This window comes from Populus nigra, chromosome 1, assembly GCF_951802175.1.
Source record: "Populus nigra chromosome 1, ddPopNigr1.1, whole genome shotgun sequence".
Classification (NCBI taxonomy): Eukaryota; Viridiplantae; Streptophyta; class Magnoliopsida; order Malpighiales; family Salicaceae; genus Populus; species Populus nigra.
The window spans coordinates 35,867,888-35,886,520 of NC_084852.1; the positions used below are offsets into that span (position 1 = coordinate 35,867,888).

Sequence of the window (18,633 nt, forward strand, 5' to 3'; positions counted from 1 at the left end):
AGATATTATTATTTATGTTTCTTTAAATGATATTTTTTTTCAAAGGTAAGTTATCTCATGTCTCGTCTTATAATAAATTATTTTGTGAGTGTGATTGCTGTCCTAAAAATCTCTATCTGAATTACATTCAGATTAATAATATATAAGATTTTCTTATTTTTAATTTTGAAAAGAAAAAATGATTCAAGATCATAATTAAGTAAATTACCCTTACAATTAAAAAGTTCTTAAACTGGATTCAAGGGCATTTTTCAATTTTAAACTTATTTTCTTTTAATTTTATCATTTAACATTTATTTAATTAAAGATTTTTCTTTTTTTATTTACTTTCTATTGAATTTTTCACTAATTTTAAAAATTACTCGGGTTATCTCACCATTTAACATTAAGTTGTTAGATAATTAAGATTTATAGTTTTATTTAATTTGCTTTTAACATGGCTGCCTTGATGTCACAATGAAATCATAGATTTTGCATGTTGACCCGGATGGACTCGAGTCAGGTTTTTTTAACCTTTTTTTGGATTATATTCTTTTCTTTAATTCCAACCTTCATTTTTTTTATTAACTAGAAATTGAGCTTCAAATTTTTTTTATTTTATTTTCTATAGGGTTCTCGCATTCTCATATATCATTTTCTTCGTTATCTAAATATCCTTCAATATTTGATTTTTAAAAAAAATAATTTTTTATTTTAGTTTTATCCTTCAACTTTTAATTAATTATGAATTGATCTTTATTTTTTTTCTTTGGGACTATCTTAATCTTATACTCATGATCATGAGGTTAGCAGTTTAACTTTATTTGACTTAGTTTTTTTGTTATTTAAAAAAAGAATTAAAATATAGTTTCACACCTCGACATTGAGTTGCCTAATAACTGAGATTCATAATTTTATTTAATTTTTTTTTATAGAACCTCAGCATCACAACCAAGTTACATATTTGACATGCTAACTCAGATAAGCTCACATCAGAGTTTTTTTATCTTTTTTTGTTGTTAGTTTTTTTTATCTTTTTTTACTGTCATTATTTTTTTGTGTTATTAAATTAATCAAATTTTTTAAACTTAATTTACTCAATTATTCGAATCTCTTTTTTTTTTCTCTCTTTTAGAAATGTATACATTACCTTAGTATTTTATTCTTTATTTGTTAGGAAAAAAAATGGAATATAGGCGGGCCACCATGTATTAATTCTGGAGAAAGGGACAGTAAAAGTTGGCGTCACATCCAAGGGAGCAAATATGCCCCACCACCCTCGAACCGCCATGCTCATGGCTTCTAAAGATCTTGGAGAGAGTAATTTAACAGTTTCCAACAAAAAAATGTACATTAAAACATTCTAACTACAAGAAGATCCTATTGATTTGATTGCCAACCTGAACCATACATATTGCCGTGGTCCTGTTGTGATTCATTTGATCTTACGCTGCCTTCAAGCATAAAGATAAACGTACAAGAGATTGGGAGTAGATTAATGGCTTCTCGAAGCATAAAGAGATAAAAACTTGATTTCATGACCTATGACCTAATCTCTGTATACTTTTAAAAAATTTAGGAGAAAAAAAAACCCTAGCTAATCACCTTCTTTAACAACACAATCCACCATTAAGCAAATGGGTTGTCCTCACAATCAAGCTCAATTAGTACAGTACTTGATTATTTTCCTTTGAATGCCTCTAATATTCTTTTACTACAGCAAACTTTTACCATCACCGTCGTCATCATCAGCAAGTGTAATAGAACTCAGCAAGCTCCTCCATGGACCCCAACTGAGAGCCACCACTCTCAAGCATCCACAACAAGTGCTCAAACAAAACAACCTCACAAGCAACAACAACTACTTGATTATCTTCCTCATCACCAGAACCAGCGCCTGACCTGTCCATTAAACCTTGGAAAAGAGGATGACAAATGACATCGGAACGTAAAAGATACCTCCTCCTTGACTTTCCAACATAAACTGCATGAAGTCCATTTGAAATCTTGCCATCGACGTGATCATCAGACTGATCATACTGATCATGATCGTTGTTAAAAGCAGCAATGGAGCTATTTGTGCGGCCTATCTTGGTGAAAGATGGCAATCTCTTTATGGCGGACTTGAGCTTTGTTAACTTGGAAAACTTTTCCATTTATCTATCTCTGTGTCTTTGCTTTTCCTCGTATATCAAGAAATATTAGAAAGGCAGAGGATTTTGTGTAGGAAGAAAATCAAGGGGCTGTGAGAGGAATTGATGAGGAGAAACAGAAGGGAAGGTTCCTATATAAAAGAAGGGGCTGGAGGAGAGAGAAGAGGAACAGTCATATACGTGCATGGCCCACTGTTTGACACATAACAGCTAAGAGATTGCTGCTTTGTTTTGGCCTTTGGCGGGTGCTTCTGGTCGAGAAATCTTTATTTTTACCTTCCTTTTTTACCCGCAGACATATCTCCTTGTACTTGCATTTCATAATTATTTTAGAAAAATTATTTCAGATTATCTTATATTAAAAATAAAATTTTAAAAATATAAAATATTATTTTAATATATTTTTAAATAAAAAATACTTTAAAAAACAACTACTATCATCACCACCACCCATGAATTACAATGGTGTATATCTGATTTCCAATTTAAAACAAGGGGGTCCTGGCAGTTGCAATCCCACGTGAATGAATCTTAACCTAGTGGTTCAAGATCATATAATTGCCCTTTTCTCGTAATGTTTAATGTTACCCCTTAATTATGTGTCTCCGCACAATTAAAATAAAAAAAAAAAGATTTGAAAGTGTAATTAAATTGATAATTGAGATCAGAAGCAAACTAGCCCTGTTGGTTCTCTGTTTTAATTCGTCAAATATCATTCGAAGCTGTTTGTTGGTAAGAAGCCAATGGTTCCCATCTGTAACACCAACTGGTTCTGTTCTTAACACCAACTGGTTCCCATCAGAACAGGATTTAAAATGAAATTTATGCCTAATTGTTTGGCACTTGATAATCTCAACTGATTAATGAAGTTCTTGTCTCAATCTTTGTCTTAGTTATATATTTTGATTGTCGACTTCTGATTTTGTGATCGTAATATTGATATTGTAGCTAGATATTAATTAATTTACAGGAGAAAAATTAATATCACTCTTGCTAAAATTCAGTTGCAGGAGGAAAGATTTTACATTGTGCTTCCAATCTAGTTTTTATTGAAAAATTCACATTAGTACTTGCAAGTAATTATCATACAAGGAAGAAATTAAAAGGAAAGGTGGTTTAACCAATGTCAAATATTGTAACTCTAGAATTATTTATTAGGAATTATAGTAGTAAAATGATTATTTTCTCTATTTCTCACCATAACCATACCATTTGTCTTGACTGTTGGGATAGATGAGTCTTTTAAAAAAGAAAATTGCAAAATAAATTATAAACTTAATATTGAAAGGAAAAAAAATAATATTATTGAGTTGAATGATGCTTTTATAATTAAACAAATATAAATATTATTAAAAAAAAATGAATAAAGCATTCATTGCAAGCATCAATATGTCGATTTAAGCTTCTTTATTCAAGCAACGCGTACACGGTGATGCGGTGGTTAAATAGTAGCTTCAAAGTGGTGTTTGAAACGTCTCAGCAATCCCTTCATTCCTGAGTTGCGCTTGTTGCATACAGATCTTCATCTTGGTGTCAGCGACCTTTTCATTTTTTTTCTCTCATTCTCGATTTTCACGCCTGAACCTTCACATTTTGAAAGCATCCCTTCAATTTGTATTTTCTTTCAAATTTACTTCATGTTTTTTTATTACTATTTGTTTTCTTTGAAATGATTTTTTTTAATTTCATCCCCCTTCAATTTTTTTCATCTATCAAATTTGGTTTTTATTTTTTTATCACTATTTGTTTTCTTTTTAATCATTTTCTTAATTGAATTTATTTTTCAATCTCACCCTTCAACATTTTTTTATTTTATTTTTATGTCAAATTTGATCCTTATTTTTTTATTGTTATTTATATTACTTTGGCAATTTTTTTAGATTTAAATATTTTATTTTATTCTTCAACATTAAATTTATTGGGAAATAAGCTTCTTGGTTGAACTCAGGTATAGAATTTCACGGATTACAAGTTGGAATATTAACCCAGGTTTAGGAGATTCGTCCAGGGTTGATTGGTTCATTTTTCTTTTTTTAAAATCATGTTTTTTTTAGTTTCATCTTTCAACATTTATTTAATTGGAGATTGTGCTCTGTTATTTTTTTTATTTTCTTTCCATAGGATTTGTCACTAATTTTAAAAATAACTCAGGTTATCTTGAATCTTTTTATTTTTCTTATTTTTCACTTTATGAAATTTTGCATTATTTGTTTTTCGGGTCATTGCTCTAATTGTGTATGCAACTTCTTTTGGTGTCGTCATGCAATATTTCATTGTAGTGTTTGAACTGCCATGGTGATCTTTTATGGTGGTGGGATAGTGTCCACAGTAGAGCAGTAATGAACCTCTAATGAGCTTTTCTTCCTTCTCATTCCTAGTGTAATATTGTCAATTTATTTTTTATAATTAATTATTGTTTTTTTATTTTGTTTACTGTTGATGCTTTCTTTTAATCATGTTATTAAATTAACTGACTTTATTGGATTGAGTTCAGTGAATGACGTGTATTTTATATCTTTTTCACTTCTTTAAAAATATTGATACTGTCTGAATACCTTGTTTTCACGTTAAAAAAAAAAATTAACCCGGTTTATAGGATAGTGTTGGCTTCAAACTAGTTAATGGTTAAGAGTTCGTTTGATATTTTAGTAATGATTGCTTTTCAGTTAATAATATATCAAAATAATTTTTTTAATCTATTTTTTACATGATTACATCAAAACGATTTGAAAATATAAAAAAAAATTAATTTTTTGTTAAAATGCTTTTGAAAAAAAAAAAACTCTGAAACTGTAGCGTCGATGAATTTATCAGTAAATTATGAGTAAATACTACGTCCTATTGAATGATGAGTAAAAAGAATTGAATGAAAACAGAAATGAAGCTTCGATTTCTGGTGATCCAAGGGACCTCAGGGATTAACCAGGTCTAGGTTCATGATTACTGCAGAGGTGCAATCGTTACGACTAGTTGCCCAATCAAATGAATCAATGGTACGTCAACTTGTGTCTGTACCAGTTTACTATGCTTCTGAACACCTAGACAGCTCTCCAGCATGGGGTGTGTGGTATTATAGTTTAATATGATTTTTTTAAATTTTAATTTTTTTATTTTAAATTAATTTTTTTATTATTTTTATATATTGATATTAAAAATAATTTTTTTTTATTTAAAAACAAAAGGTTAAAGTTAACTAGTTTAATCCATCAAGTTACGATCCCTAACGTGAAGAGTTTGATCTATATGTTATCACTAATTAACTAAAGCATCCTCAACTCGTTTAATTTCTAATAATTAGCACAAGTGATTAGGACTTGCCGTAAGATATGATTAAGGAGGTCCCACGATCAATTTTTAACTTTGAGATTTTACAATTTTTGTGGGGTGATTATTATTTTTTGATATATAAAATAAGAAATTATCTTATTCTGATAATAAAAAAAAGAGAGAGAGAGAGATTATTGTAGATATCCGGGGGTTATACCATGTGCAATGCAAGATATCATGAGCTCCTAATCATTGTCAGATCATGCTTAACAAGATCATTAATTAGGAGCACATTCACAAGAAAGAAGAAGAAGAAAGAAAGAAGAGCATATGATATATGCTGTTTGAGAGCTTTAAAGCAGACATGAGATCAAACACACAGCTGCATGTCGACGATTCCAATGTTGCATATACTGAGGAACACAGATATTGTGCTGTGGGGAACCACGAGATCGAATCTGGTCCAGGTTGTGGTTTCCATGTGATCTGCCGGTAATATTCTGAAAAATAGCCGGAGATCAAATTCGGAAGAAAAAAATGTATAACAAGCCAAACCCAAGACGCCATGCCCAGACAGGACGATGCAAGAATCAAGACTGGATAATTACAATACATGGAATCACATTTCAATTACTATTACTTTCACAGGAATGGTGGAACCACTTTATGCAAGGTATTGTGTGCCATACTTGGAACATTGTTGATTGGGATAGTGTTTTTTTATATATATATTTTAAGTATTTTTTATTTTGATAATTGAATTTTTTATTTTTATATTGTATTGATTGAGAATTAAATTTGATGAATTATTTTGATTTACTTATTATAAAGTTCTTGATATGTCAAAACAATGTTTCGGTGTTGGGTTAATCTTGATTTTGTAAAATTAGATCAGATTTTATTGTTTACAAAAAAAAATTAAAACTTTGGGAATCAAGTTTGACTCTAAAGTAAAAATATATGTTTTTTCTTCTTCTTTTTTTTTACAATTGTCATGAGGCATGTTTTTCAAAGTTTTGTTCCCTAAATTTTTTTTGTTTTTAATACATTTATTTGAAATTTTTATCTTTTAGTTCAAAATTTAAAAACAAAAAAAAGAGAATCATCAAAAAATAAAGAAGAGAGAAAATTATCTTTTCAATCTTCATAAGATTTTGGGATTGACTTTCATATAGGTTAATTAATATTCATAAGACATGTATTTTAGCTTTGACTAAACAACCATTATACAGTAGAAAACCAATATTAAAAATTATATTTTAATTGTGTTATTTTTCAAAAATATTTTTTAGCATATGTATTCTCTCAAAACTTTTACTATATTATGTTAGAATAGTAAAAAAAAAACGGGTCCATCTTCTATAACATGTATTTTAGCTATGACTAAACAATAATTATTATACACAATCAATATTAAAAAAAATTAATTTTTTTTAACAGGTCGTTCTCTCAAAATTTTTACTAAATTGAGTTACAATGGTAAAACAAATCCAGGTAAGGGTCCATCTTCGAGAATATTTTTTTTAATCCTATTTGTTTTAGAAGAAGAGGCAAAGCGATGCATCCCTCCATCAAAGCATTCGAGTCAAAGATTCAAGGGTAACAGCAAAGGCCTAAATTCCCAGGGTACAGAGCAGGAGAGTTTGACATCTTTTAGAGAGCTTGTAACAGCAACAATTTCAGTATCAGGTAATCAATTGGCAAATTTAAGGAGCAGAACTCGCACAAAAAAAGCTTAAAATTAAATACATTTTAAATCAACAATCCTGTCGTGACCAGTTTGGCCATGCTGCTTGATCTACCAAAATTGCCTGGTTAATGACTTGGCGAAAAGTTTTGAAGCGAACGAGGAAAATGCACCAACAATACACACCAAACTCTTATGTGGTTTCTTGGGAATTTGAAGGCACATGACAGACAGAAAAACCAACATCGTAAATTAGGACTATTTAGATGATTTTCTCTTCTTCAGTGATTTAGACTTTTTCTTTCTTTCTGACTTCTTTTTTGTTGCATTATCTTCGTTTAATACATGCTCGTATTCCTCAAGACTTGCAAATGGGGACGCACCTGCCTTCCCTCTAGACTTCCGCTTTCTTTTCCGTTGGTCAAGCCCATCCTCATCAGTACCATCATCTGCATCCCCGACATCAACAGCATCATTGTCACTGTCAACAATGGTGTCAAAATCTTCTCCCTCAGTATCTGTTAGGGCATCCACCTCTGCATCATCGACTAAATCGTCGTCATCTTCGTTAACAACTTGGTCCAGGTCATCATAGTCATATTCATTTTCTGCTCCATGACTAAGATTGGTAGAGTCTAATAGATCATCGATCTCTTCATTGTCACTCTCATCATCACCAACCACATCGTCATCGCCGTCATCATCATCACCATCACCCGCATCAAACAAGTCTTCAGCAGCTTCCTCTTCAGCTGCCTTCTTCTTTTTCTTTTTCTTTGGTTTTGAGGTATTCATTTTATTCACATAAAACTTGTGAAAGACAAGATCTTCTGGAGGTACATCTACTTCAGCCAATGAAAGAATTTCAGGCCCGATCAAATGCATGTTCATGTCAAGCTGAAAAAATGAAAAAGTCAGCGATGATACAAAGGAACTGATGCTTTTGTTGCTGCTGACAAAAAAACAAAGCTTCAAACCCTGAATGACAGGGAAATCTGAAATTCATTATATATATATAAAAAAAAACACTGCAAACACAAAAGGGTAACAAAAGTAAGTGCCAGTTATGATGGCTAACCTTCTTGGCTGGTTCAATTTGGGAGCCACCATGCCATGCAGTCTGCTTGGGTTTCTTCTCCATAAACTTGTCTAGGAAAGCAGTAAGTGATAGATCATTCAGTGGATTTCCATTGTAAACAATATTAGCACCAGATAGAAGTGTCCCAGCCATGGTAGCAACAGATGGATGCGCATGTGAAGCAAGTACCATCAGCTCCCACCAGCTAGCACGATCTGCATTGCTGTTGATAAATAGGAAAATAAAGTCAGAAAAAACCATCAACACCTTGAAGTGATGGTAAAGAGGCCCATAATTCCTTTTTGTTCTTTTTTATCCAAAGAAATGAAAAGCATATATACCACATACACATTATATGATGCAAAACCCAAATGCACCCATTTAATTGTAGAAAAGACAACATACCAGTAAGAAGGTTCCCTGTGACGTGGATCATATCCTCCAGGCAGGGAAGACCCTGAAGAATTTATTTGTGGCTGGTTACCATTATGATCAGATTGTGGTTGTGATTCTTGAAGTTCTTTTGAACTGTCTTCCATTAGCAACTCCTCTTCATCTGAAACATCATCCTCGGAGCTAGAAGCGGGAGAATCATCTTCATCTTCTGCAGAATCACTTTCAGAGTCGATCTCATCACCATTTTCAACTAAATCAACTTCGATCTCTTCTTTTTTGGGTGTTGTGGAAGGTTCATTATCAGTTTCTTCCATTATGTCTTCAAAATGTTCAAGATCTTCATCAACTGACTCACTTTGGAGCACCATGTTCCTGCAGGATAGAACAAGTTAGCAAAACATGGAAAAAAAACTAGAAACAAAAAATAAAAATCAATATTACCATAAAGGTGGCCGTGCTTTGAGAACTTCCGAGAGGAGAAAAAGGCATCCACAGGTATACTGAGGTGGCTGCTGAAGGGCAACCTGTCCAGGTATCTAAGGTCAATCTTCGTTTCAAATGCATCCCAAAGAAAGGTACTAGACTTCAATAAGATAAGGAGAAAAGAAACCTACCAGTCCCCATAAACTTTTTTCTATAAAAAAATCAGACTGAAAAATTCAAAATATAGTGTACCCTTTTGAATGCTCAAATGACCATGTGATTAAAATAAATCCTCAAAGACATACATAAGAAACACTAATGCCTTGCTCTGTCATTCTACTAGAAAGAATAGAGATATATGTGAAGCAATTAATGTCGAATCTTACACAAAGCTATTATGGTGAAACAGGAATAGGAAATCAGAAAAAAAGAGTTGATCAGCATTTATAGATAGGTCCAACTAGAATGATAGATTATTAACCTGCAATAGTCGCTTTGAAAAGGCAGCAACCCGCTTCAGATTTATATCACTTTTCATGGCTCTCAGAAGGAGTCCAATAAACATTTCTGCCTGAGGTGCAAACCATACAAAAGGGAAATACAATAAAACGAGAGATTCAGGGTCAATTTAAATCATAGACAGGAATTGGAAAAACAAAACCCAGCCTGCTTAAACACCACGAGCTGTTTTGAATGGTTAAATGATATAAAATCAATAAAGGGTGCCAACTCAAAGAATTGAAGCCGTATATATATTGAGAAAATAAACGTCACGTCATCTCCTAGCAAAGAAACACTGAATACTTGCCTTGGATGAATTCATGACAGCTGGAAGTAAGAGTTTGGAGTACAAAGAACGGTAAAACCGGTCACTGACAATCTGATTCTTCAATGAGATTTTATCAAGAAGCATCAGTGCCTGAATCCCCACATTGAAATTCTTGGAGTGAACCTGCACAATCAAATATATATATATATTGCTATTAAAGCACAGCATAATACCGAAATTGCCATTTACCAATCATTAAGTAGCCATGTTACATCACTAAATGGAGTTCTCTTGGAATTGAATGGTAGACCAGGAGATTACCAGTTGGAAGAGCGTTGGTGTTTGGACCTCAATAATGTCATCCGCCTCAGCACTTGAAACATAAGGAAATGCTCTATTAACACCCTGACAAGATGGCAACACAAAGGAAGCATAAATTCTGAAGCTGCTGCCCTAACAGAACAAAATCTTTGCAAAACTAAAATGTTGGAGAGCACTAAAGAAATGCCTGCATTCATTTGACTTCTCCTATATCAAAAATTTTCCTCTAAACATAAAAATTGTTAATACTGACTGTTAAAAGAGCTGATAGAAGTCGTGAATCCAATTCAATGTGGGATTCTGGTGAACTTTTTATCTCGTTCTCTTTAGAAGAACCAGAAGTATTTCTCTCTGCCTTGCTGCTTTTATCCATCTTTTTGCTGCTGCCTGCCTCAGTTATCAACACCTGTGATTGTGGTTTGTCAACATTATTCACAAAGGAGAGGTCAAATGGGAAACGAACACATCAGATAAGAAAGTCATTAATACCTTGAACAGTGCAAAGTATACATCTATCAGATGTTTTGCCACTTTTGGTCCATCGCCTCTATGACCAAGACGAATTTGACTCAGAAAATTAACCTGCATATGCATAAGAGCTGAAAATTAAACCAGATCAACTGAGCTGCACAGTTTTGCTTAAGTTTTGAGTTCAAAACACATCTCTTCCAGAACTAAAACAGAAAGCAGATTCTTGAAAAGAGTGTAATTCAGTAACAATTTAGTTAAGCATCAGGGTCAGGAAATAGAGAAAAATAACTACCAATTCGGTTGGAAAACTTCAAACAACATCAAGTACATGCAAGAACGATGCCAGTAAATCATTTGCCAAGACAACTGAAGCATATTTATAAATGCAAAAGTAATAGAATATGACTTCTCTTCTAAGTTTAACCCTAGTAAACATGGGTTTTCACAGTTCACAGATGCAGCATAAGAATGAGTTACTGTTCAAAACTACATCTACTGCCTTAATTCCTTCTTTTTCCTTCCCTGGGTATTATTAGGAAGAACATGAACGAATATCACAGAACAGGATGACTAGAGCACAAATGTATCAAACGCATATAAATGTGATAACTATGGCCTAGGATGGCAATGGCAAGCTTTAAGCATCTACCATGAAATATATCACAACATACAATAGCAATGGTAATTGGAGTTGAATGAACATTTTCAAAATCAAATAAAAATTAAGAGTGAGAAGGGTTCCATGAGCATAATCCAGATCATTAGCTAGCAATTAAGGAGTGTGTTTGATTAGACATACAGCATGGTACTTTGATCGTAATCCCAAATGAGGTCGAAAAAGAAAAGAGTCCACTTCATCAATCACCACAGCCTGTAAAATAAAATGGCCTAAAGAAGTCAACTAAATAAATTCTTAAGCCAAACAACATATATGAATAAAAGTAGCTATATTTAAAGGTTGTACCTTCATGTTTGGGTGGTCAGACAAAAGGTTGGATAAGTGAAAGTCAGCATTGGATGCACTTTTATTTTGGGGATCACCTAGCTGTAATATATAATCTAGGCGTAAGATACATCCACTGGCTTCATGAAACTGTATCGCCTTCAAATGAAGAGCTTCCAAAGACAATACGTTTAATTCTCTAGACAGGTAGAATCAAATGCTAACTTACTTTGTTAACTAATGCAGAAAGCAATCTGCGCTCCTGCTCTGATTTGCTCTTCAACAATGCATACATTATCTGTAAGAAAATCACAAAGTGCTAATCATGTTCACATACCCTAAGATGTAACCTATAACATCAGAGAGAAGTAAAACCAAAGGAAATGGTGATTACTTTTCCTTGTAAAAAAAAAATCAATTACATCAATTGTTCAAATTGCATGCTGTATCATGTTAAACTCTTCAAAATCTATGCAAGAACACAAATCGTTTGAGGACTAAATGAGAAGGCCAACCTTCAATGCCTTGTCTTTTAGTGCAGGTAGCATATCTCTTGATGCTTCCTCAAGTGCAAAAACAAAACGTTCGTACCTGAGATATTAATGCATGTCTAATTAGGATTGAATTAAGGCATGCAATGCATTGTCAATGCAAGGAATGAAAAGTTGAAGACATGCTGTTTCGACATGATTGATAGGAGCAAGATAGAGGCCTACCTCTGCTTTAAACAGTCCTCCCAATACCATAAAAGAAGAAGAGAATAACCATCTTTTGTCTCAGGAACATTATTTAGAGGCCTCTGTAAAAGGGTCTTCAGCTTACGATCAGGTAGCAAACTGGTTAAAAGGATATGAAAGGCAGATTAGCACACCAATGAGTGAACACAACATAGGGAAACCATTGATAGCAAGCTATGACAAGGAACACCTCTCTGATCATGTGATATCATCCATCAGGATAATACCAAACTAAGAGGAAAAAACATCTCATCCTCACAGATTCACCATTAAATCACAATGAACAAAGTGCCAACAGTGTGAAATTCATAATTTTCCAAATACAACCTATATCAGGCACCAACACAGAGAGGCAAGTGGCCAGAAGCAGACCACATACAACTTCCTAAACTAATATAGAAAATGAAAAGGATATAAAGCAAGTAAAAGAAAAGGGATAGAGAGTAGTAGGAAAAATGACAACGTTGAAATAAAAAGCTCTTTCAATGCTTCAAATCCTGTTAGAGCATGCCGCTTCCCCACTTTGGATGTTACCATTCCTGTAATCAGTATTACATCCAATCAGGACATGGAACTAAATCATATCCAACAAAGAAGAAGTACTTAGCATTTAATTACACTATAATCTTCACATACTAATCCACTAAAATCCATACAATAGTTCTTCCACATAAGCTAAACCTAAAGTGAAATGCAATGATATGGCTACAATACAAGCAATGATTCAAATGTTTCATATCCCTATAATAAGAGGTCAGACCCAAATACCATCCTATCGTTGATCAAGGAGAGAAACTTTTGTGATCGTAGTTCATTGAAAGCCAATTACAAAGGCCAACAAGAAACAGGAAAGAAACACATTAAAAAAATAGAAAAAGAAACATAAAAACAGCATTAAAATCCAACAGAATACCTAAAAGTGCATCAAGTGACCTCAAATTTCCAACAGGATTGTCACCAATAAGCACAGAAAAGGCAGACACTTTATCAGCATTAGTCCCAGACCTCTGTGTAGCTAGCAACATCTTAATATCCCCCTTTTGACCTCTACCCTGTTCATAATCCTTTCCATACTGCCACATCAATCTCTCCCCTAACTCTCTCTTCTTCTCCACAAAGCTTTTCCATTCCCCAACACCCATTTTAACTTCCAACTTTCCTTTGCTTTCTTCACCCAAAACTTTGTTCTCCAATTCCATTAAGTCCACATGCCACACACCCACTGCACCTGCCTTCACTAAAGGCAACTTAGGGAGGTTCTTGTACTTGTCAAATTTTCTTGTGATATTACTGTTCTTGTCATCATCACCGGCATCAAGCGACAAAATTGGAGGCTTTGGTGTTGGTTTTGAAATGGGTTTTTGTGATTTGTCATTTTTGTTTCTAAAAGGTGGAGGCTTATTTGAGGTTTTTTTATCAAGATGGGGTTTTTGAGAAGGAGGAGGTGGTTTGTCTTCGTTTTGATTTTGTTTTGGTTTTGGTTTTGGTTTAGGGTTTCGAAAATCAGTATCGTTGAAACCAGTGTAGGAGGAAGTGGAAGAGGCGAGGCCTAAAGAGGAAGCAAAAGAGGCTACCTCTGATTTCAACGCCTCTATGTTGTCCTTTGAGGGCTTCGTGCTTTTTTCTGTCACCATTGCTTCACTGCCTCTGCCTCTGCCTCTGCCTCTGCATCTGTCTGCTCGTAGAGAGGGTTTTAACTCTTGAGTAAGTAGTAGGGTTTTAGCTTAGGTGGGCGACATGTCGCTTCTTTGTTTTCTCGCGCTCCTTTGTACCTGATGTCGCTTCTTACGATAATTAAAAGTTTTTCTATCATTGTTCTAGTCAATTTTGGAAAGAAAAAAAAAACACTAAACATATAAAAATCGATTTTATGTAATTTTGTTAAATATATAAATAATAATATTTTTGTTAAAAAAAAATTGAATCCTTTAATTTTTGTACTTGATCAGCTATGATGGTTAAAACAAAAGAATTCGTAAGCATTTGTTGCTTTTTTTAACAAATCCAACTTTAAAATAAAATTAATAAAGAATATTTTTGCTTTTAATTAATGTGAGGGTGCAATGTTGATCTTAGAAAATTGAAGAAACAACTGTAGTATTTTTGCAGCTTTCATTAAAAGAGAATTGGCTATAAATAGCCTTACAAACAGTAACAGAAACAAACTGAAAATAAGTAACTCATGTATCCACTACTCTTATAACATGGGAAGCAAGTAAGCAGTTGATTGACTAAAACAAAACGAAGCTAAATGATCCTATTAAATAGGAATTATTAACGATCGAGTACAAAGACTGGCGAACCAAATTCTAAAGCTAAAATCTTAATATCTAACATCCTCCCTTAAACTGTATGCCAAGTGCATCAGTTTATACTAGAAACAGAGCAAACTCCCATTAGGCCATGTAGTTTCACAAAGACATCATGCTTCAATGGTTTAGTCATTATATCTGCAATCTGATTCTGAGTTTGACAATGAGTTACTTCCACGACACCCATGCTAGTGAGCTCTCGAATGAAATGAAAACGAACATCAATATGTTTACTGCATCCATGCAGCACCGGATTTTTGCAGAGTTTAATGGCAGAACTGTTGTCACAGTGGATTGTTGTAAAACCCTCTTGATTATGCCCCAACTGCTGTAAAATTCTTCGTAGCCATATTGTCTGGCAAACACATGATGCTATTGCTATGAACTTAGCTTCTGTGGTGGAAAGTGTCACTATGGATTGTTTCTTTGAAGACCATGATACAACTCCTGCACTGAACATAAATACATAGCCTGAAGTGCTTTTCCGATCTTCAACATCACCAGCATAGTCACTATCAGAATATACATTAAGACCTGCAAATCCTCCCTTCTTGTAGAACACTCCAAAACTGACTGTTCCCTTTAAATACCTGAAAACCCTTTTTGCAGCTTGTAAATGAAGTTCAGTTGGACATTCCATATACCTGCTGAGAAGACTTACTATGAACATCATATCAGGTCTAGTGGCAGTTAAATACATTAAACTTCCCACAATTTGCTTGTATAGTGTGCTGTTTATTTTTGAACCACCATGATCCTTACAAAGCTTTGTACCGGGAACAATAGGATTGTTAATAGAATTGCAGCCATCCATTTTAAACCTTGCCAATATTGCTTCTGCATATTTCTTTTGCCCAACAAATATTCCATTTGAACTTTGCAAGACTTCAATACCCAGAAAATATCCCATCCTCCCCAAATCAGTTATATCAAATTCATTCATCATAGACTGTTTAAACTCATCAAACATACTTGCATCATTCCCAGTGAATATTAAATCATCAACATAAAGACATAAAACCAAAATATTACCTCCACCTCCAGTTTTGATGAACAGTGTATGTTCATAAGGACATTTCTTGAAGTTTTGAGTTGCAAAATATGATTCAATTCGGCTGTACCAAGCGCGAAGGGCTTGTTTGAGTCCATACAGTGCTTTATTTAGCTTGTTCACCATCTGCTCTCTTCCCTTCTTCTCATAACCAGGAGGTTGCTCAACATAAAATTCTTCATTGAGCTCTCCATGCAAAAATACCGATTTCACGTCCAGTTGGTAGATAACGCATTCTTTTTGAGCTGCAAGCGAGATGACCAATCGAATGGTATCCAAACGGGCAACCGGTGCAAAGTCTTCAGCATAGTCTATTCCATGTTGCTGCGTGTACCTCTTAGCCACAAGGCTTGCCTTGTGTTTATCCACTTCACCGTTTTCTTTGAATTTTATCTTGAAAATCCATTTAACTCCCACCTTTTTCCCTCCTTCAGGCAATCTAGTGAGCTCCCAAGTGTTGTTTCTCTCAATTGCATCTATTTCTGCCTCCACAGCTTTCTGCCACTTCTTACTTTTCACTGCTTCGGCATAGCTTAATGGATTCCTGCCTGCATACAAAGCTAGAAATGCATAGTCATCCTCTTTAGATAAACCCTCACTACTTATATAATCTTGCATCCAGCCCGATGGTCTCTTTATTCTTCCCTCTTCTGAGTTCGTTGAATTTTCTGCTGTTGCAGTAAACTCTGTTGCAGCAGACTCATTCCCTTCTGTATTCACATCTAGAATTGTTGTTGCTTCATCTGCATGTGGCCTGATTGTTGTTTCAATGTTTGCATGTGATCTGATGGTATAGCTCTCTTCTGCATGTAGCCTGATCTCTTCTGGATTTATGTTAGCTGGCTCTTCTGCATTCATGGCAGCTGCATTGCTGTCACTCCACTCTAGATCAACCAAAATGGTGTCTTCATAACTGTTGTCCCAGTCCCAGCTGCCTTCTTCTTCAAACCTCACATCCCTACTGATTATAATTGTTTTAGATAGTGGATCAAACAATCGGTAGGCCTTTGATTCCCCACTGACTCCAAGAAAGACACACTTTAAGCTTTTATCATCTAACTTTGTTCTTTTATTATCAGGAATATGAACATATACAGTGCAACCAAAAATTTTGAAGTAGGAGATCGAAGGTTTGATTTGACTCTAAGCTTCTTCTGGGGTGATGTTTCTCACAGCCAATGTTGGACTTCGATTCAGCACATGAACTGACCAATTAACAGCCTCTGGCCAGAAATTCTTAGGAAATTTCTTCTCAGTTAGCATGCTCCTAACCATATTCATAATGGTCCTATTTTTCCTCTTTGCCACATCGTTTTGTTGTAGTGTGTATGTTGTTGTTAGCTATCTTCGTATACCATGTGCAGCATAAAAACTGGTGAATTCATTGGAAGTAAATTCACCTCCACGATCAGTTCTTAATCCACTCAAGTAAACCCCTGACTCCTTCTCAATAAGATTTTTAAAGCTTTTAAAAACATTAAAAGCTTCTGATTTCTCTGCCAGGAAATATACCCAAACTTTTCGACTAAAATCATCAATGAAACTGATAAAGTACCTCTTGTTGCTGTTAGAAATAGGCTTTATTGGTTCGCATATGTCTGCATGCACTAGTTGAAGAACTCTGGTTGCTTTCCATGTGTTGTTCTTGGGAAAAGGATCTCTAGGTTGCTTTCCGATCATGCATTCTTCACACAGCTTCGTAGGAGGCTTGATCTGAGGTAGTCCATGCACCATATTTTTTTGTTGAAGAGTTTTCAATCCATCATAGCTTAAATGACCATATCTACGATGCCAAACTCTAGCTGAGTCTTTTGTCAAGGTGTTGTAACAAGTCTGCTCTTTTGCTTGACAATGTGCAAGTAGAATGAACATTCTATTTGATGACATTATAGTCTCAATAATTAGTCCTCGATCAGGATGATAGACCTTGCATTTCCCATGCTGAATAAGAATTGCAAGTCCCTTTTCCTGAAGCTGACCAATGCTCAACAAGTTACTCTTTAGATCAGGTACATAAAAAACACCTGTGATCACCTGAGTATTCTCATTTACCCTGATCCTTACATTTCCTTTCCCCATAACTGTCATGCTTGAGTTGTTTTCAAGTTTCACTGTCTCTCTGAAATTCTCATCAAGATCAGAAAAAAGCTCCTTCTTCCCACACATATGGTTGTTGCACCTTGAATCCAAAAACCAAACTTCAACTGAACTGATTTTCTTCTCTTCACTTCAACATAAGCCATCAACAGCATCTCTTCACTTGTGTCAAAAAAGTTTGCTCTGAATCCTTTCTTCGAGCATTCATACTGGAAATGCCCCAGTTCACGGCAGTTGTAGCACTCCACGGTGGACTTATCAAAACTTGGCCTGATACGCCCTCTGCCTCGCCCTCTAAAAACATTGCGACCTCGTCCTCTTCCTCCAGAATGATCTTCACACGTCACCTTCAAGGCATGTTCTTCTCTAGTAGTATGATAATTCATATGTTGCTCATACACCAGGAGGCTACTTTGTAATTCATCTATGAACATGGTTTCCACATCATTTGACTCCTCAATAGCACAGACAACATAGTCGAATTTTGGTGTCATGGATCTCAAAATATTTTCAATGACAGCAACATCATCCATCTTCTCACCGTGAATTCGTTTCTTGTTGGCTATTGTCAAAGTTCGAGCAAAATACTCGTTTACATATTCACCAACCTTCATCTGTAGCATTTCCCATTCCTTTCGAAGCGCTTGCAGCTGTGCACGCTTAACTCTAGTCGTGCCTTGATACTTTTGCTTCAATGAGTCTCATATATCCTTAGCTGTGTCTTTCTTAAGAATAGTTTCCAGGAGGGATCGATCTATAGCTTGGAACAGATAGTTCTTAGCTTTCAGATCCTTCAGTCGCTGATCATCAATGGCCTTCATCTGAACATCTGTTAGGGATGCTCCTTTTGCTGCTGCAGGCACTCCTTATTCTATTAAAGTCCAGTATTCTTTAGATCGTAAAAAGTTTTCCATCAGCATGGACCAGTGGTCATAATGTCCATCAAACT

The 18,633-nt window shown here is 34.6% G+C and overlaps 2 protein-coding genes across 2 annotated transcripts; both read right to left on the reverse strand.

Moving 5' to 3' along the window:
* Positions 1-1,303: 1,303 nt before the first annotated feature.
* Positions 1,304-2,260, reverse strand: LOC133696486 (auxin-responsive protein SAUR78-like). Its single transcript, XM_062118682.1, has one exon. It carries the CDS (start codon positions 2,133-2,135, stop codon positions 1,728-1,730), a length of 408 nt encoding a protein of 135 aa, XP_061974666.1. The 5' UTR covers positions 2,136-2,260; the 3' UTR covers positions 1,304-1,727.
* A 4,859-nt stretch (positions 2,261-7,119) lies between these two features.
* LOC133672975 (protein SLOW WALKER 2) lies at positions 7,120-13,945 on the reverse strand. The gene is made up of 16 exons (XM_062093555.1): positions 13,138-13,945; positions 12,688-12,763; positions 12,204-12,323; positions 12,003-12,078; positions 11,717-11,785; positions 11,509-11,589; positions 11,344-11,415; positions 10,563-10,655; positions 10,327-10,479; positions 10,074-10,157; positions 9,788-9,935; positions 9,465-9,550; positions 9,002-9,084; positions 8,570-8,932; positions 8,165-8,387; positions 7,120-7,983 (listed from the first exon to the last, which is right to left on the reverse strand). The coding sequence occupies exons 1-16, from the start codon at positions 13,856-13,858 to the stop codon at positions 7,345-7,347; spliced, it is 3,087 nt and encodes a 1,028-aa protein (XP_061949539.1). The 5' UTR covers positions 13,859-13,945; the 3' UTR covers positions 7,120-7,344.
* Positions 13,946-18,633: the final 4,688 nt, after the last annotated feature.